Source organism: Zootermopsis nevadensis, unplaced genomic scaffold (assembly GCF_977971745.1).
Source record: "Zootermopsis nevadensis isolate Lab colony 2312 unplaced genomic scaffold, Znev_1.0 Znev_ptg000020l, whole genome shotgun sequence".
NCBI lineage: Eukaryota > Metazoa > Arthropoda > Insecta > Blattodea > Termopsidae > Zootermopsis > Zootermopsis nevadensis.
The window spans coordinates 2,462,594-2,480,756 of record NW_028259152.1 but is presented as its reverse complement, the minus strand read 5'-3'; the positions used below and the strand labels follow the sequence as shown (position 1 = coordinate 2,480,756).

The following is an 18,163-nucleotide window of genomic DNA, read 5'->3' as shown; positions in this document are numbered from 1 at the left end:
TTAATCGCTCACGTAGGACACCGGGTAAGAGTGATCAAATCAAGAAAAATGAGATGGGCATGTTAAAGTTCTATGATTTCCTGCAATGACATAAAATTAGGCACATGGAATAGCAGTAGTATCTTTAAGAATTAAACACAGGGGATTTAGGATTATACAGCAATCAGATATTTACCCATTTATCTCTCACCAAATATTAATTTACTCTCTTAAACAGTTACTACTACTCAAGTCTGAAGTGATGGTGAGAAACAATGTGCAATTTTTTTAACTTTATCCATCATCTAAACGTTTAAAAAAACATATGTTTTTGAAGTTGGTTCTACTTCCACCTTCAGAAGACAGGACAAAGCTTTTGGGCCCCTTAGTTCAGCTAGTCTCAAACCTGGTTCAAAGTACTGAGAATGCAAAGAGATTTTAAATGCATCAAAACATATAAAGGACAATGTTCAACAGAAAATCACATTTCTTTCATTAAAACAGCATGCTTTAACATAAGCAATTAACAATTACCTTGTTATATGAAATTATGTCAAAAATAGATTCAATCTCTACAGGATCATGAACTGCTACTGAAATGGGATGACTGCTTGCCAGGGCATCTAGATTTAGTGCTGGATGAGTTTTGTCCAGAATAAACTGGTCCATCATCTTCCAGCTAGGCATGATATGGTCCACTCCAAGGTACTCCAAGTAGCTTGCAAAGCCTTCATTCAGCCATAAGTCATTCCACCACTTCATAGTTACCAGGTTCCCAAACCACTGCCAAAATAAATTTCATCTTATGACATATCACTAACCAACTAGTATCTGTCCTCAAACTATAGTATTCTTGATCTTTGGTTTTCGTCATCAGTGTATGATATCACATATTGGCTTACAAACTTGAACCATATTTTGAGATTCCAGGCAAGTAAGCAATACATAACCATAAACCAACAGCACGCAATCCTAAAACACTTATTATAAATAAGACTTTGAAACAATGAAGTTTTCACTCAGATTTATATAAGCACTTTAAAGGAATATGATGCCACCATCTTCACTTACCCTGAATATGGATGCAGCAGGTTCCTAAAAAACAAAGATATAAACACGAAGACTACACAGCACAAAAATCTATACAGCTACAATCAAAGAACCTGAAGACATGTTCAAGTAACAAAAATTACTTGCTACAGTTTAATACCTGATGTGCCAACTCATGTGCTACAACAACAGCAACCCACTGGTGGCCTCCTGCTGATGTCTCATCCACATCGTACATAATAGAGGTTTCTCTGTATGTGATCAGTCCCCAGTTTTCCATTGCTCCAGCAGCAAAATCAGGAATAGCAATCAAATCTGTAAAAAAAACACAATAATAAATGGTTTACTGAAATCTGTACCCATTTATTATCATTTCTGTCTAACTGGGTGGTAGACAAAGGAAGGAACACTTATCAGATGGGGGTTCAGAGTGACCACACAACCTATAAAAACAGCCTGGATTCAATGGAATTTAATGAGAGGAAATGATTTCTACAATTGTTTGTCACTTTATGAAGGAGTACACAAAATTTTATGATGAGGACTGGCAGAACAAGTATATTAGAATTAAAAATAACAAAACTGCGTTTAAAATTACTCCAATGTTATTATTTGTTATACATGTATAAATATGTCAGATCCATTACAAAATAACAAACAACAAATTTAATTTACCTTGCTTTGGTAGTGGGTAAGGGACTCCAAAGAACTCCTCATAATAATCCATGGCATCTGCAGCAGTTGACAGTGCAAAACTGGCCTGAGATATCATTTCATTAGGGGCATAGACTGATACAGAGACTTTCTTCTGAGTTTGTCTAGTGATTCGCTTGTAGTCACACACCACAAATGCCACTAGATATGTGCTCATCTCAACGGACTCTTGAAAATCATCACGCAACTGTAGCAATTAGAACAACAGGTTTCATTTTCAGTTGATCAAATATTTCAAATAACAATTTACTGCTCAAACAAATTAGTATTTAGGTAAAATTTCAATTAATTCAGTAAGTTTTTTGGATACCCAAATTTGTTCCTCCTAAACTATAACCACAATTGCAGTCCATAAATTTTACAACTGCCAATGGAAAACAAACAACTGGAACCTGGGGCATTCTGAAATCACTCCTAATGCAGTTTTACACAATAAAAAACCCCATGTGGAATGGCCAGGGTTTGAATTTTGATCTGTTTGGTGAGTCGAGATGAGGAAAATTTCAAATCTGTGTGATAGACCTCTCCTTCCTGTAGTCTCAACATTATTTCAATACATTTGTCTTGTGTAATTTATCACTGTAGGTTCCACACTTATGCTTCAAGGCTTATATACGCAATTGTGGGTTTTGGTGTATAGATGACTGGAAAATAAGTATGTAAAGTCTAGTACATGGATGACCTGAGAAAAACTGCCAGAAAAGAGGTATGTTTTAGGGTAACACCTGAGACTGATATTATAAAGTCTCATCCTAGACTACTTCCAATGGTCTGCCTTTCAAAATTTCACAATTGTTCAGATTCATTAGAGCTTTTCACATTCTGACTCACACACAAGTTACTACAGTCAATGAAACTAACACACTTAAGTGGAATATTAATACACTCTCACTCCATTGAAGCTAACATTCCATTATGATTTCAACAAGCTAACCAGACCAGTCCCCATGTAGAAACCAGCATCTTCCGTGTTGACGACAGGCATGTTGAAGAGAGCAATGTGGAACCTATCTCTGAATATTGACATCTTGAACCGTGCTTTGAACTGTGGCTCATCAAAGCAAGGAAAAGCTGATCTGGCATAAGTTGGTTCAAAATGTGTAGTTGCTAAATATCTGCAATGCAGTAACAAATGAAAAGTATTTAAGACAGTAACTTTGTACGTATTGTCCACTTTTTTACACAATGTCACAGTGCTCTGTTCTGCAACACAGCCTTCTTTACAGCTGGAATATATTTTAATAACAAAATCAAGACAGTGCCATCTTTCAATTACTTCATACTACAAACATTTTGATCTCCAGCATGTTCACCATTTATTACTATACTTGCAGATTAAAATTCATAAAACATCATAATTATAAAATAAAATGTCAGTTTTAAAAAAATATTGTTACAATAAAATTAATTTGTATTTCAGAAGCAATGAAATAAAGTACATCAATGAATTATAATGCATTTATTAGCATAATATCTGCAACTTGTAAAAATATTTAATTGAAGATTTCTGTCTTCTGGGTTGTTGCACTGTGTAGTCTGGTCGATGTTAACCCGCCCTGATGACGGAGGCAGTATGACCTCTGAAACGTTGGTTAACATCGACCAGACTACACAGCGCAACAACCCAGAAGACAGAAATCTTTATACTCACCACTATGAAAACCTCAAATCTTACATATTTAATTGAGTTTCTTACTATGTTCATTATATAATTGCACAAAATATAATGCAAACACCTATACTAAAACTACAAAATTATAGCATGTGAGTAATGGCCTTTTGTAACAAAGGCTGGCTGAGACGAGTGGACTAACATCTCTCCTTCTTAATGCCTGGCCACACGACCGTACAAAGTATGTCCATTGCAACGGACATACTTTTGTACGGACATAGGTGAGGACACCACACGAGCGCAGTGTGATGCGTCAGTTGCCCCAATGGAGCCGGAAGAATCCGCTGCGTTCTGTGGTCTTGCCCCTTCATAATTCTATGACGGACGTCACGCTGTGCGTTACAATAGACATACTTTGTACGGTCATGTGGCCCCAGCCTTACCATTCAACTAACACAGTCACCACCAATTTGGTACAATGGAGGGTTCTTGCAGTAACAAATATGGACAAGACTGTCTTCTGGGATGTTGTGTCATGCAGCCTCTTAGATGTTTGCAGATGATTCAGCAGTTCTTGCTGCCTTCATCATCTCCTGATAACAGAGGTAACAAACACCTCTGAAATGCCAATAAACTACCAGATAACATGGCACAACATCACAGAAGTCAGTTATCATCACCCACCATCTTGTTTGTATCCTAGAATAGTGGTATAAAGGATGTAGAAACACAAAACAGTTCCTGATTAGCAGAAAGAGAATATTCTTCCAATTCATACAAAAGGTGACCAAACATTATACCACTGCAAAATGGGCTTATTGTATTCAGCTTAACAAATATCCTTACTTGGTTTTGCCATCTTCAGCATGATAACTGCTAATATAAAAGCCTTCCAGCTCACGAGAGAGCCGAAACTGGAAACGAAGATTCAAGACGTAATGACCTCTCCTTTTGAACTTTTCCTTCACTTGCAGATACATCTGCTGAGCAGCTGAATATTCTAACAACCTTGTTATATTTAATAGCTGACCTTTTCCATTCTGGACATTCTGAAGCCAAGAAAAACATCAAACACTATTGGTCTCTTTTAAAAAATAAGATATCTCTCACACAGATAACTAAATTTGACATTGAATGTAATTTTGAAAGAGTAGATTAAAAATAAAACCATAATTTATTTTCCCAGGTGTAAGAGAAGTTGGAACATGGAAACTAACCATTCATCTCTTTCTACTTACAAGACTAAAAATGTGTGTGTGCACATCTTGAGGATATAATGCTGGGACAAATTACCATTATCTATTATATTCATCATGAAGAAGTACAAGTAACTAAAAACTAGTGAATCTATTAAATACTAAGTAAGTACCATAACAAAAAAACTCCACTAACATTTGGAATAACTTTTTTATAGTGACCATGTACTTGAGTCTCTTTATCATAAACCCACATTATATCTGATACAATACTCATGAACAATTTGTTTAATTTATACATACACACCTTAGACAATCACAAGGTAAAAGACAGTTAAGCCTTTGTGTCCTACTTTAAGATGCACCACATGGGTTTGGTACCGCATATTTTAGCCCATTCGACCCTCTGCCACGTCACTTACATTCATTATAACCAAACGCTCTCACGTCAATCAATTTAAATGTCCCAGATACACAACTACACTTAGTACGTTAAGTTTCGTATACAGCATTTAATTTTACTAAATTCTACTGAGTTAAGAATTGTAAAATAATTTAATAGCCATAAAAGAATAAAGATAGTCCAGTAGATGGTTGCCAGTGTTTCAGAGGTCCCTGCTACCTCTAACAGCAGGGCAATAAACCTGATGATGGAAGCAGCAAGGACCTCTGAAACATTGGCAACCATCTACTGGACTAGATGGTGCTACAACCCAGAAGACAGTCATGTTCTTAAGATTTCATCACTAAAGTTACTCTTAATTATACTCATTTCATCAATGAGCACTAAACTTGAGGAAAGCTAAACAATGAATCAGTACATAAACAAACATTCTATTTTATATACTAGATGGTAATACAAGAATACAATTCTCACCTTTTCAGTTATTGTCAGATTTTTACTATGGAAGACAATAAAATTGGTGTCTTTTTCTACATGAAATTCTATTGTCACCTGACCTGAAATACAAATCAATTTTTAACATAATTAGAGATACTAAATTTATAAGAAAATCCATGGTCTGTATTTAAAGACATGAAAGAAAGAAATTTAATAACTTTACCCAATACCTGCACTTCAGTACACTTCCTCAGGTTATATTTAAATAATATCTTGGGACATGTACTTAGCGCTTAGCACTTAAGCGACCTGTTCTTCAGCTCACGCGCGGGCCCCAGCATCTCCTCCAGTCCTCTCTGTCACGTGCTAGGGTTGTCCAATGAATAGTAGTATAGCCACGTGTATCCCTGATGTGCTCAGCGGCAAGAGTCTGCCCAATGAGCAGGGGGCCGACCCATTGGGACATGTAAGCTAAGTTAACCTGACTTGACATAATTTAATCTAATAAAACCTAAGCAATGAGTATGGAGCACTGCAGGAATAAAAGATGTTCTGGAAATGGTGTCATACAGCACCCAAACAAGTACTATAATTTAATGAAAATTTTAACATATTTATTGTAAAAATATTTATTCTTTTCTGATATCCATGCTATGTTGGCACTTTATATGTATCTACCTACTCATGAAGAAATTTCATCTCTACTGTGTGTACAATTGTCTCAGAAGGGACCAACAGGAATGTAGATGATGAGACTGTAATTATGTGGCATAAAATGACAGATGTATATAAATTGCGTGTCAGATGGGTTCAAAGGGATGGGAAGAAAGCCAGAATGACCTCTTTGAAGTTACTAACTTGGGATTCACATGGAAGGACTAACATAACTGTAACAGAGTAGTCTGTTGATAACACTATAACAAATCAATTACCTTTGACCTCCAAAGTTGTAAGATTTGGGTGAATTGTAATGTTGTATCGAGTAGGTCGAACAAAACTGGGAAGGCGAACATTGTTCCATGGAAACACCTCGCCATTTGTTGCAAGTGGTACTGGTGGTCCTGTAGAGTTTGACAACACCTCTTCTCCCAAGTCATCTGGTTTCTCTCCTGCACAAGGGCACTCTGCAAGATTTGAATTCATCCCATAATTAGACAATATTACTAGCTATACTTTAACAAATGAATTTCCATAAGGACGTTAACAACTAAAATTGTTTAAAATAGTTACCATTTTGGGGTCCTGCATATGCAATGATGAGCGATATGACAAACAGTGTAGCAAACACGGTCGTTGCAATGCACATTGCTCTCTTCTGAGAACATACAGCAACTCCATTGTGCTCATACAAGCTTCGTTTATTGATTCCAGTTTGACTATCACCTGCAATAACATCAATCTTAATTAGGTCACTTGGCCATAAAAATATACTCAAATTGGCCTTCTCTTTCAAACCGTGTCTTCCGCGATTTCCGTCCTACATGTAGCTACAACTTGCAGATAAGATTCTTCTTTGGCCTACCTGTCAAGAAAGCAACATCATCCACGTCTTGATCACTCATTACTATATCTCGTCTTCTCCAGACAACAGCTTCAATATCTCGTGCGCTGGATACTACCGAGATTTTAATAAGAGGATCTCTTTTCACACTAGCCACTCTATTAACTTCAATACAGAAAAAGAAAGTGTACTGATAAAAATGCCTTCAGAAAAACCGGATTTATGGAAGACGTGAAATATGTATCGCACCGTACATAATTTGTCACCCGTATGCTAATGGACGTATTCACTTGCCTTGTTTTACAATAAGTTGGCACTATCACACTTCTATGCTGTCTGGTGAATTACAGATGCTGGAAAAAGTTTTTCTTAGCAGTATAGCTTAACTACAACCACACCAATGTTCGTTTGACATTTCATTGACAAATTGAAGATTCTGGTGCCCTCTAAAAAGCACAGAACGAAGCTCAAGGAAGACGAGCGCCATGCGCATGTGTTACATTCCAAATATGGCGAATATACTTCCGGTGTAGGGTACAATACCGGAAGGTATGAAGGAAGTAGCAGAGCTATTTGATCTATATTTTTTTCGAGATCAATCATAACAAATGCAGCACTGCTCTCACTCAGTCCCATGTGTTTCTCTTGCCGACGCAGTCCAATTTCTCCTCCTTTCAAATTCAGAACAGTCTTGGACAAACGTTGCGACCCAGTGGTGATGGAATCATATTCGTAAAACCCCAAGATTAAATCTGAACCCAGAAACCGTCGGTTCGATCAAACGACCGTCCATGTACTAACTGTGGTGGACAAAGTGGCACTGAAATAGCCCCCCCCCCCCCGAGTTTCTTCGGTTTTACCCTGTTACTATTATTCCACCGCTGCTCCATATTCACTCATGTATCATCTGAGGAATGGGCAGTGGGCCATTAGTGGCCGCGATTCCACACGGACGGTCTCCCCCAGAAAGTGGATTTTAAAGAAACAAGATATCAGGGTGTAGACTAAAATTATTACTATAAGAACCAGTGGCGGGCTTTGTGAGCTTAGTAATGAACCTTTGGGTATAAAATAAGACGAGGAATTTCTTGAGTCTTAGCGATTATTAGCTTCTCAAGATAGACTCTGCTCCAAGGAGTCAGTTGCCTTTCATCAAATAGTCGAGATATACCGTAAAGTAGGTCATAACTACCACCTTCTGTATCTTTTCCAATTCATGAATTAATTAATCATCCTGTCAGCTGAGCTAGTAACAGTGTTGTTAAATAGATAACAAATAAATAAACAACCAGAAACGAATACGAATTTAAACGTTCACATTATCGTAAAAATTGCTTGTGGCGGTATCGTTAGCTCGCCACACAATTGTTTAACCTACTCGCAAGTGTTTTATGGAAAAAAATTTGTGTCACAATTAAATATAATACAATAAGTTTGTTCAAAGAAAAATTACCCAACTTCAGTTATTTATTTTCACAATTAACAAACTTGCTGTGTGTCATGCTTGTTTGCTTCACGATACGTCACTACTTTGAGGATGTGTTTGCAGATAACCTATGTGCATATTTTGTCAAATTCATGTTTTTTGCCAGACCTCGTTACCCAAATGTTAAAATATGTTATTTGGTGAGACGCTTCAGAAATTGTTTGTGATAAAAGACTATTAGAAACTTCAGGGTAACAGATATTGATTTAAACACTTTTATGAGTATAGGCTACCTACGTCCGTCATGCGCAGTGACACAATCATTTGTCTCCTAATGGCGGAACATTTGTAAGCGTTTTTATCCACTCAAAGCAGAATCTACCATGTTCCTTACCATCGTATGATAATTAACGACGCTTTATCAACAGCAGATTTTTCGTCGAGTGAAAGAAGAACAGAAAATAATGTGTCAATAATTTGTTATGGGTTATTTCAAAATACTATACCGCCATTCGCTTAGAAGTACCAAAACAAAACCACACAACTCCTCTAGATAATCAATAATCAATCCGAGATTCGAGTCAGGTACTGCCGGAGTAGATAGGCCTTACACAAAGAGTTACAGTTTTACCAAACTGCTTAGTTTGGGCTTACTGTTTCATTTCCTGTAATTTCCTGGCGAGACTTAGTAAAACTGTGAAAAATCTCTGATAATCTAGACGGCCCAGACGAAATTTGAGCCAAATACGTCCGAAATATATGTCAATATTTCTACACTGAACTAACTTTATATTTGAACATTTACAGTTCTCCTCTGACAAATAATTTTCATTCAAATTTAGTTTAGTCCCGAGCTTGCGAAGGTCGCAGTTTCCCAACTCCCTAGTGTTACAGAGGATTGAATAACATGAGCCCGAAATGTAATTTATCTTATCAGGCTTACTGCACGAATGTCATGAATGCTTAATTTCTCTAGAGAAATCGATCTGACTCCATTGTGAATGTTATGCATCGAACCTGTAAATTATAGAAGTTATGAAACGCGTAGTATTCATACACACCAGTAATTACTAACTTTCGACCAGAGCCCGTGTAATGATCGTCAGTTACTAACAGCCCCCCCCCCCCCAAATTCCATAGACAAATAGAAGTAAAGCAGAAATTTCAACACAAATTAGAAGGAAAACAGTAAGACATGAAAAACAGTATATGTGCATCTGCATGCAAACATTCAGAATGGGATTATTCATGAGCGCAAATTATTGCAGGAAAAAAGTAATGTTTATAACCCGTGGCCAAATTGCATCTTTTGTGAAGAATTAAATTACAGTTCTTAGTCACCGAATTAATTGTTTCAAAACATGCTCATGGTCAGACTTCCTAAGAATAAGCACTTTTACCCTAATAGTAACAATAACGGTTAAATCAACAGAAAATATGCATTTATACTCCACACCCGATTTTGTTTATTGCTACACGCAGTTTCCTTCAGACGACAGACAATTATAGGCCATTGGTAATTCAAAATATGATAATGTTATTTATAAAAAAATATTCAACAGGAAAGCAACGGGAAACTACCTCAAGATTTTCTTTCCCAAGAAAACCCATCATGGATTTGTCCGCATTTAAATGTGGAATGTGTTTAATGATGGGTCACCGACTTTCAACATTGAAAGCCGGACTCATGATGATTATTCAACAGTACAGAACTTTTCAAAACCCCGGGGAGCTCTCTCTCTCTCTCTCTCTCTCTCTCTCTCTCTCTCTCTCTCTCTCTCTCTGATCTAAGTTCTGAGCGACACAGTTTTGAGAATTTCCTAATCACAAGATTGTACATTACTGTAACTCAATTACTGAACGTAGGACTCAAACGAAGGGCACGTCATTTAAGTTCCCTTTTAAGGGGGGAGGGTCGCTCTTTTAAGGGACATTCCCAGGCTGATCCCAGTGTCAAGTGATACGTATTATACTAATTGTAACGAAAGCCTTCATGCTTTTATTGGTATTTCCAGTCCTTTTGAGAAATTAATCAAATACATTTCCGCTGTGTGGCGTAATGCTGACTGCCGGCGACATCTAAGAATAGCGTACGAGATTTGGCAGTCTTTGGATTAAGTTGGTTTTATATATATATATATATATATATAATACTACCGCTGTTCAGTCGCGGTGACATCTGGGGCAAACAACAATAAATCCCTTAATTTAACTGCGTAACAAGATGAGAGTGGTGGAGCGAACATGTTCTGATATTAATTATTTTGCACCTAATAGTAGTCCTCTAATTAAGCAGAAGACGACAGTCACTAAATCTTGGTTGTAACACTAAATGGATGTTTCATTCGTTTTTACACGTAAAATAGGTCAGGAAGGAATATTTCAGTAGCTATATTCTTGAACTAACGTTTATGTATATACGAGGGTATATGACTGAACAAAGGGATAGAGGATGGTTTTCGCGGATGTCAAACGTCTCTGCATGTACGCATATTTCTTCCTGTTTTATTAGAGATTAGAATTTGTGATATGCAAAGTGGCACTGAGACAGGCTTTTCTCCGAGTTAATATCATTCCACCGCTGGTCCGCATTCATTCATATACCTGGGGTATGGACAAGGGGTCCGTTAGAAGCCCGGTTCCATACATACATACATACGTCGTCTCAGCCTATAGCAAACATTCCAGTCCTTTGGGATGGAACAGCGTTAATGTTCGTGGAAGCCGAGATGTCAAGGTGACCACTCAGTCGACCACTGGCCTTTCCGTTGGTTCATGTGTAGGCGTAGTTCGTATTAGTATAAAAAGGCATGATTCACAAGGCTTAATAAATCACACGACAAACATAAAGAAACATCCCACTTTACATTCATGGAAATGATGTAAAACTGGACCACACTGGATTAAACTGGAACTCATCTGTAACCCCGAATTTCATCAACATCTATTTTAATAAGCTTAATTTGTTTCAATTATATGCAGTCCTCTGACTTTCTACAACATGCACGAGCACGAGGTTACAACTCTTTCGAAAACATATTACATAACTAACCTAAACTAACCAGTCAACTAAAATAAACCGAACTATACCATACTAAACTAACCAACGAACTCTTTGAGACAGAGGCCTTTTTGAGAAGCTGATAGTCGTTCAGCTAGTCAAGAAATTTCCCGCCTGTGTAACATTTCTTAACATGCAGGTCTTTAAGGCGAGGATTTGTCTGAATGTACAGTAACCAGGGGCAGTCAAGTTACATGCGTCATTCCGGATTGTGGCATTACCGTGCGTTACCAGATTATGCACCTCTGCAGATCACAGGGACATACCTGTCGAGCATCATCGAGCACTGCACGCAGCCTCTTACAAATTGATCTTTCAGTTCCATGATCCAGCCGGTGCGGGGAACTCACCGTCAGGTAGCAACCACAATGCCAGATCGATGTGACGATCGCTTGCATGAAGCTCTCTCGATTTGGTATCGAGACAGGACGCATAAATCATTCGGGACATTTCATAAACCAGTCTCTTGTAAATAAAAGTGTTTAAAGGTGTATTGTACTATTAGGTAGTCTACAATAACTCCGTGTGCCTTGTATACATCGCTATTTGTGATGTTTATTTGTTGAAGATAGTAAATATATGTAGTATACAGTATTCTTTAAAGCTCAAAATCATATATTTTATTAAATACACACTATATGAAAGATAGTTTAAAAATTATAGATCGTAATGAAACAAATGTGTTTATGAACCAACTTCTTTTTTACTTGTTCAAAGTTAACGTTATGTTAGACAATACGAATATCACAAAATCTAATTTACGATTCCCAGTGGACTGTCGAGATCAGAGATGAGTTCCTGTCGAACGTAACGAAGTCTAGAGTTTGCCAACACACGAACCTACCCAGTACCACGCCATGTAAATGTCTGTACCTAAATTTCTTATAAATACAAGCAGATCTAAACATTTATTATAATTAAAATATTAGGTTGATTTAATATAATTTTTAAATGCATTTCTTTGTCCATTTTGCCGCCGTCTTGGTTTATATATAGAAAGTAACGTGGATTTTCAGCTTTTATACACTTACCCTAGATAGATGCATATCTCATATAAACTCACAAGAATGTTCACACTTGTTAAGGATGCAGTTTTTGTAATATGGGTGCGTTGACCATCTGTGATAATCAACAAAGAATAAAGAACTCTGTACTTCAACACAATGCTGTTATAAAGTAGCAACATTCCTTACACTGTAATCAGCCAGCTAACAATCATAAATGCCATGCAATTTTCATTAAAAGTGTTAAGCTTTTGACCATTTACCTCTCTCCTTGAGCATTAGACCTGATCTTCAGCGTCGCCTAGAATTTCACAGATGCCGAGAAACAGCTTCTAAGTCGAATCGACTGATAAATAATTCGCATTGCCACATAAAACTTCGATCTGTGCGTCACTGGATGACTACAGCCCGAAATACGATGAATGGCCATGTTAATCCGCGGTCCTAAGACAGAGAATTACCACTTTCTCTGGACTTTATACATATAATAATACGGTAGAGGCAATTTGGACCGTAAGAGAAATGAGGTTGGCCTATTTTAAGATAATATTAATAGAATTTGCTATTTTTGTTTAAAGTAATGTATTTTTATAAGCACACCCACTGAATAAATTTAGCATAGCAACGCTGATTGAAATAGACCGGCAACCAACTACAAAGTGTAGAAGACCCCTCATATCAATTTAGTGTCGAGATCTTTGAAACCCCCACTTTTACTTTCACAACGACGTATTCCACGTGAATCTTAAACTTAGAATTCGGACGCAGTTGAATTTGCTGATCTCTCTGAGGGGAAGTCGGCGGTTTTTTTGTGCGTGCAGAAATGAAAACATGGTAAACCAGGATATAAATGCAGAACCATAAGACACTTATTCAACGATTAAAACAGTGGTCTAAATTTATCTTTAACTTAATCTCCGCGAAATAAAAACATACGTAGTAGTCAATTGAATAAAAATTTACTTGGATATTATCCATCGTCTAGTAAATATAAAACGTAAAACGACGTTTCGGAGATGGGACTCTATCTCCGTCTTCAGGTTCCTACACAGTTGGGCCCACTAGATAGAGCTAATCCCTATCTCCGGACAAAGTAAAAAAGTGAAAGTCCCGGAATAAAAAGGCATTACCACACCATCCATCCGTGGGACGTAAAAGAATAGTATGTAGAAATCAAAATTCATAAACACGATAAAGCCAAAAAACAAAAATTCACAAAAGGTGAGAATAAATACACATGAATATTAATTCGAAACTCGATGCCCAACTTGGATTTCTTCAGAGATGGCAGGTATCCAAATAGGAGATAAATCCAAACTAGGCTGGCTGATAGGATTGGCGAGTAGTGCCATGTGTGCCGCCTCCTTTTATTTTCTGTAGATGGTATTGGGTTCTGTTTTAGATTTGATATACGTAGTAGTGTCAGCTTCGTGCATTCTTGACCTCGGAACTAGATGGACCCTGAAGCTCCGTCAACTTTATCCACTAATAAATAGTCCCTCGCACCCGGTGTATAAGAGGCTGTCCCAAGAACCGATCTGGATAGGTGGCAAGAACTGAAGTCTGAGCTCTGCGAAGAAACGAACCCCTAACATTCTATTGAACTTCCCTGGCTCGTAAGAAATTAACGATGGCACAAATGTGGGTGTGCTTAAGAAATGAGCTGTTCCACAAATAAAATAACACATTTCTGTAGTCATCGGGAAATTAGGTAGGCCGTCCATAGAAATCCACCACGAAACCATGACAAATGCGTTTGTAATTTCGTAGCATACAAACCATTCATCGTGCTACTACGAGGAACTCACCACAACAGTGATTGTCTATCGCACTGTGAAATTCTCGTTACATTCCTCCGCCGACTAATTTTCTCAGTGCACCTACCTTGACTGGCAACCACTCCGTTCTGTGCGAATTTCCCCAATGGTTCCATGCGGATTGCATCCACAGCTGGCTGGGTCTGTTGGGGCATGTTGAGCTTCAGATGGAAAATCTTCTTATTAGGATATATAAATATATTATTTGCATTTGATGTAGGACTTCTTTGATTCTTTATATGCCCTTTTACTTATACAGCTGAAAATGCAGACAGCGCTAGCTACAAAATCTAATAAAACTACAGCATGATACTACGACTGGTACTCCCTATGTTCTATGATAAGTACAACCACAACTACTGTAGGGTGACTACTCAGGGCTGCTTTCATCATCAGATTCGATTTTGTGTGGAAATAACTGAAAAACTGTGTCTGTCTTAACAAGCCTCTTTCAAGAACTTGAAGTATAATTAGTGTTGGCCTATTTATACACTTCTAAAAGTTACAGTGATACTTTTTCGATATTTTGTTGAAATGTCTATTAAATAATTTAAAAAAAAAGACGCCATAGATCTAACATTTATCGAGCACACAACTGTAGACTACTTCAAAGAAGAATTTTGACGATATTTCTAAAACTACACTCACAGTAAGTTAATTTATTTCATAAGTGGCCACTTGTATTCATAAATTATGAATCAGGTATATTAAAGGAACCTCGACAAGCCTTCGGTCAAAATCCTGCAAAGGAATGAAAGACTTTTAGAACTTTGTAAGGTTTATTTTCAAAGTCGACTCATCACCTCTTCCTGTCGAATGTTTCCCACAGCACTTTAAAAATTCAGTAAACCAAAGTGAATTTCTTGAAAAATAAAGCTGCAGTTATAGTGAAAAAATGTCTATTTTTGCTGCAACAAATCGTTTGATAGATACCAGCGTGACAACTAATATCAATTTTTAATTCAATATTCCGAATATCTTTTGAAATGCTCTTTTTGTGTTTCTTTGTGAATATGGTAAATACAGCTTGGAGCGATGCAAAAAACATTAGCGAATTCCAGAAATGACTAGAGTACTCTCTAAGAATATTACTTTTTCGGGCCGATGTATATTCAACGACAAATAAAATATAATGACAAAAACACAAATTCCGTTGTACAAGATTTGAGACTCTCTAGGCGGTTAAGATATATGTGGTGGTCTGCTGAGTTTTTACTCTATTTAGACTTGTATTTGATTATCAAAAATTCGGAGGAAGAAATTGTCTCAATTTTCAGGGATAGAAATGGAGGCAGTATGTTCCTCCGACACCTACTAGTCCACACGGCGTCAAAACCCAGAAGACAGACACTGAAACAAATTTAATTAATAACAACTTGTACGAAAAGCTGTAACCGAAATTGGATAGAATTTTTTTAAGAAAACTTGATTAAAGTATTCCTGAAAACTAAATAAATGTAACAAAAATGAAAATGGGTTTTCAGACTTCAGCGAAAATTTATCACACCGAGTTTCGTCGACATCGGTCCCGTTGTTTGGGTGCTATTTTTGCGAACAGACATGACGGAACTAACAGAGGCTAAGTTTTTCTCAAAATGTCTTAGAACAAGACACTCTTGTAGTTTGCCCACAAGAGTACATCGCAAGTAGTATTTATAAATATCCGAAGTGCTTGATTGTGTTGCAAAATTTGCTTCCTGTACTATGAAACGCTTTAAAGTACAGGACTCGTTAAAATATCGCTCTGGTTCAATAACGGCACAGCACGTTAACGGTAACACTGATAATTAAAACAGAGCCAGGGGCTTATAATAACACTAGCAACAAACCAATAATTGACATGGTAAATGCAAATGAAAATAAAACACGATAGCAGCTTTTATAACCTGTACCCTGAATGCTTGTATCAGAGAATCACCCCGATGAAGCTTAAAAGTAAAAGTAAAGCTGTCCCACTACACGCCATGTAGGCGCTTAGAGGGAGAGAGAGTACAGCTCCTACTCATTCTCAAACTCGGCACTAGATGATGGTGAGTGGTCAGCATCTTGCCTCGACCCGGCCACGCTTTATCCCCTGTACCCACTGGACAAGAGGCTGAGGGAATCTCAGAATCGGTCTGGACGCAGAGGCTAGAAGAAAACTCTACCCCTGTCGGGTATCGAACCCCGGTCGTTCAGCCCGTCGTCAGTCACATTACTAACTCAGCTACACGGCATGATGAAACGTATCCAACCAAAATTATAGAAAAGCTAAACTGTACAAATAACATATTATGATCATCCACGTGACCCCACTTGGAAGGAATCCACATACCAGCATCTGCTTCCACAACATTTAGCGGACTTCTTAGTTTAGTTCACAGAACACCGCCTCAAATAAAAAAACACAAACTGAATTAAGCTACGGGAAACTGAAATGTAAAGTAGCCTACGTTGTTGTGGAATTCGGATTTTCTGGTAAAAAAAAATGATTCTGGAACTAAGGACTTTGTGAATTGTAATGGAATCCATACACAGGAATTCCTAGAATGGGGATTTCTCACATAGCACAGAATCGCGCTTCATCGAATGTGCCCTTATTTTCTCCCGAACTTCTGCAAAACTTGGCATGTTTCGCCATATTTTAGCAAATCGCTTCTGACTATTGATAAAACGTAATTTCGTAATGAGATTAACTAAATAAAACTCAAAGCATGAAGTTTAAACAGAAAATATCTACTTAAGAGGAGTTCTAACGATTCTGAATTTCCTGTCGCGCACCTTATTACAATTAAGTTCATTATTAACCGTCCCAGTTTATAAGCCGTGGAAACCGCTGTTATAATTACACATAACGAAGTTCACCGAGCACCTCGTCCGTCATGTGCCCTAGGTCCCACTAGCTTCGTGCGCCGTTCTTCCAGCGTTTAAACACGTCAGGATTACGACGTTGCTATGGAGATTGTGACGGGATGCCGAGGCTGTGGGTGTACGGCGGCGCGGGGGTGGGGGAGGGGGTGGCGCTCGGGCACCTGTATGTACAAATCACGTCAAGATGCCAGAATAACAAAAATTTAAACATACCGATTTCACAGCAGCTTCAAAAATAAATAAGTGACAAAAGGAGAGAGCAATACGGCTTATAATGAATACGTGAGTCAGTGTAATTAATTTGAATATGATATTGTATTCCAGTTATTTAACACAGAATCTCCATGACTGAAGAAACACCCTCTATCAGGAATACTAAGAAACACTGAGCTACGATTTATGCACTACATTACGCGAAAATATATATTTTTATAACAAAACGAGAAAAAATTAAATTAAAATGGAATATCTAATAAATGATGGCACTTATTTTGTTTTTGAAATAAAAATAAATACTACACATAGATGACAGAACAATAAACACACACCGCTTGTTCCAAGAGCTTCACTCGTAATGCTTCCATTATGGAATTTCCTTCATGTAATTCAATCCATATTTCAGCGAACTTTCTGAACGCGATACTAACGACGAATCGTTAAATTAGTGTCCATTACCGCTGAGCGCTGTTACATGTGTTTACCCCGGGCGCGACAACCGCTTCCGTCCGCTGCCTACCATAGACTAGGGAACGACGCAGTCCTGGGTAGAGGCAGCGCTACCTAGCACGCTCCCCTCTCTCTCTGTCTTCCCGTTTCATCATCAACACTGTGAGGTCACGTACAATAAGTATCCTGTGACGTAACCTGGCGTCTTGCTTGTATGTGCCAGCCATAAAAGAAACCTAAAACACGGAAATTGTTTTGTGTGTGTGTGCTCACAGAAAGTTCCTGAAAGCAGCAGGACACTCCGAAAATATTTTCTCGAGGAAAGGATGATTTTCATACCCGTTGTTCCAAGCTTTTCCCAAGATATATAAAATATGTTCAATGGTTTCTCGAATTCCATTCGCCACATAGCCAGGACATCGTGTCACTCTCGACTTGATCATCCT

The 18,163-nt window shown here is 37.8% G+C and overlaps 1 protein-coding gene across 6 annotated transcripts in view; it reads right to left on the bottom strand.

The window, feature by feature from the left end:
* The window catches only part of LOC110829658 (endoplasmic reticulum aminopeptidase 1), a 29,643-nt gene extending 11,838 nt beyond the window's left edge, over positions 1 to 17,805 (bottom strand). Inside the window, exons 1-10 of one of the 6 annotated variants that reach the window (XM_087352209.1) lie at positions 17,600 to 17,805; positions 14,269 to 14,460; positions 6,623 to 6,775; positions 6,325 to 6,516; positions 5,429 to 5,511; positions 4,202 to 4,404; positions 2,678 to 2,858; positions 1,705 to 1,930; positions 1,190 to 1,344; positions 514 to 762 (exon numbers count right to left, since the gene is read on the bottom strand). In XM_087352209.1, coding sequence (XP_087208335.1) covers positions 514 to 762; positions 1,190 to 1,344; positions 1,705 to 1,930; positions 2,678 to 2,858; positions 4,202 to 4,404; positions 5,429 to 5,511; positions 6,325 to 6,516; positions 6,623 to 6,775; positions 14,269 to 14,356 — 1,530 coding nt within the window. In that variant the 5' untranslated portion in view covers positions 14,357 to 14,460; positions 17,600 to 17,805. Of the gene's footprint in view, positions 1 to 513; positions 763 to 1,189; positions 1,345 to 1,704; positions 1,931 to 2,677; positions 2,859 to 4,201; positions 4,405 to 5,428; positions 5,512 to 6,324; positions 6,517 to 6,622; positions 6,776 to 6,914; positions 7,167 to 7,187; positions 7,376 to 12,647; positions 12,829 to 14,268; positions 14,461 to 17,599 lie in introns of those variants that run through there. The other 5 variants (XM_087352208.1, XM_087352210.1, XM_087352211.1 and 2 more) reach the window with 5 other exon arrangements.
* Between the last annotated feature and the right edge of the window lie 358 nt (positions 17,806 to 18,163).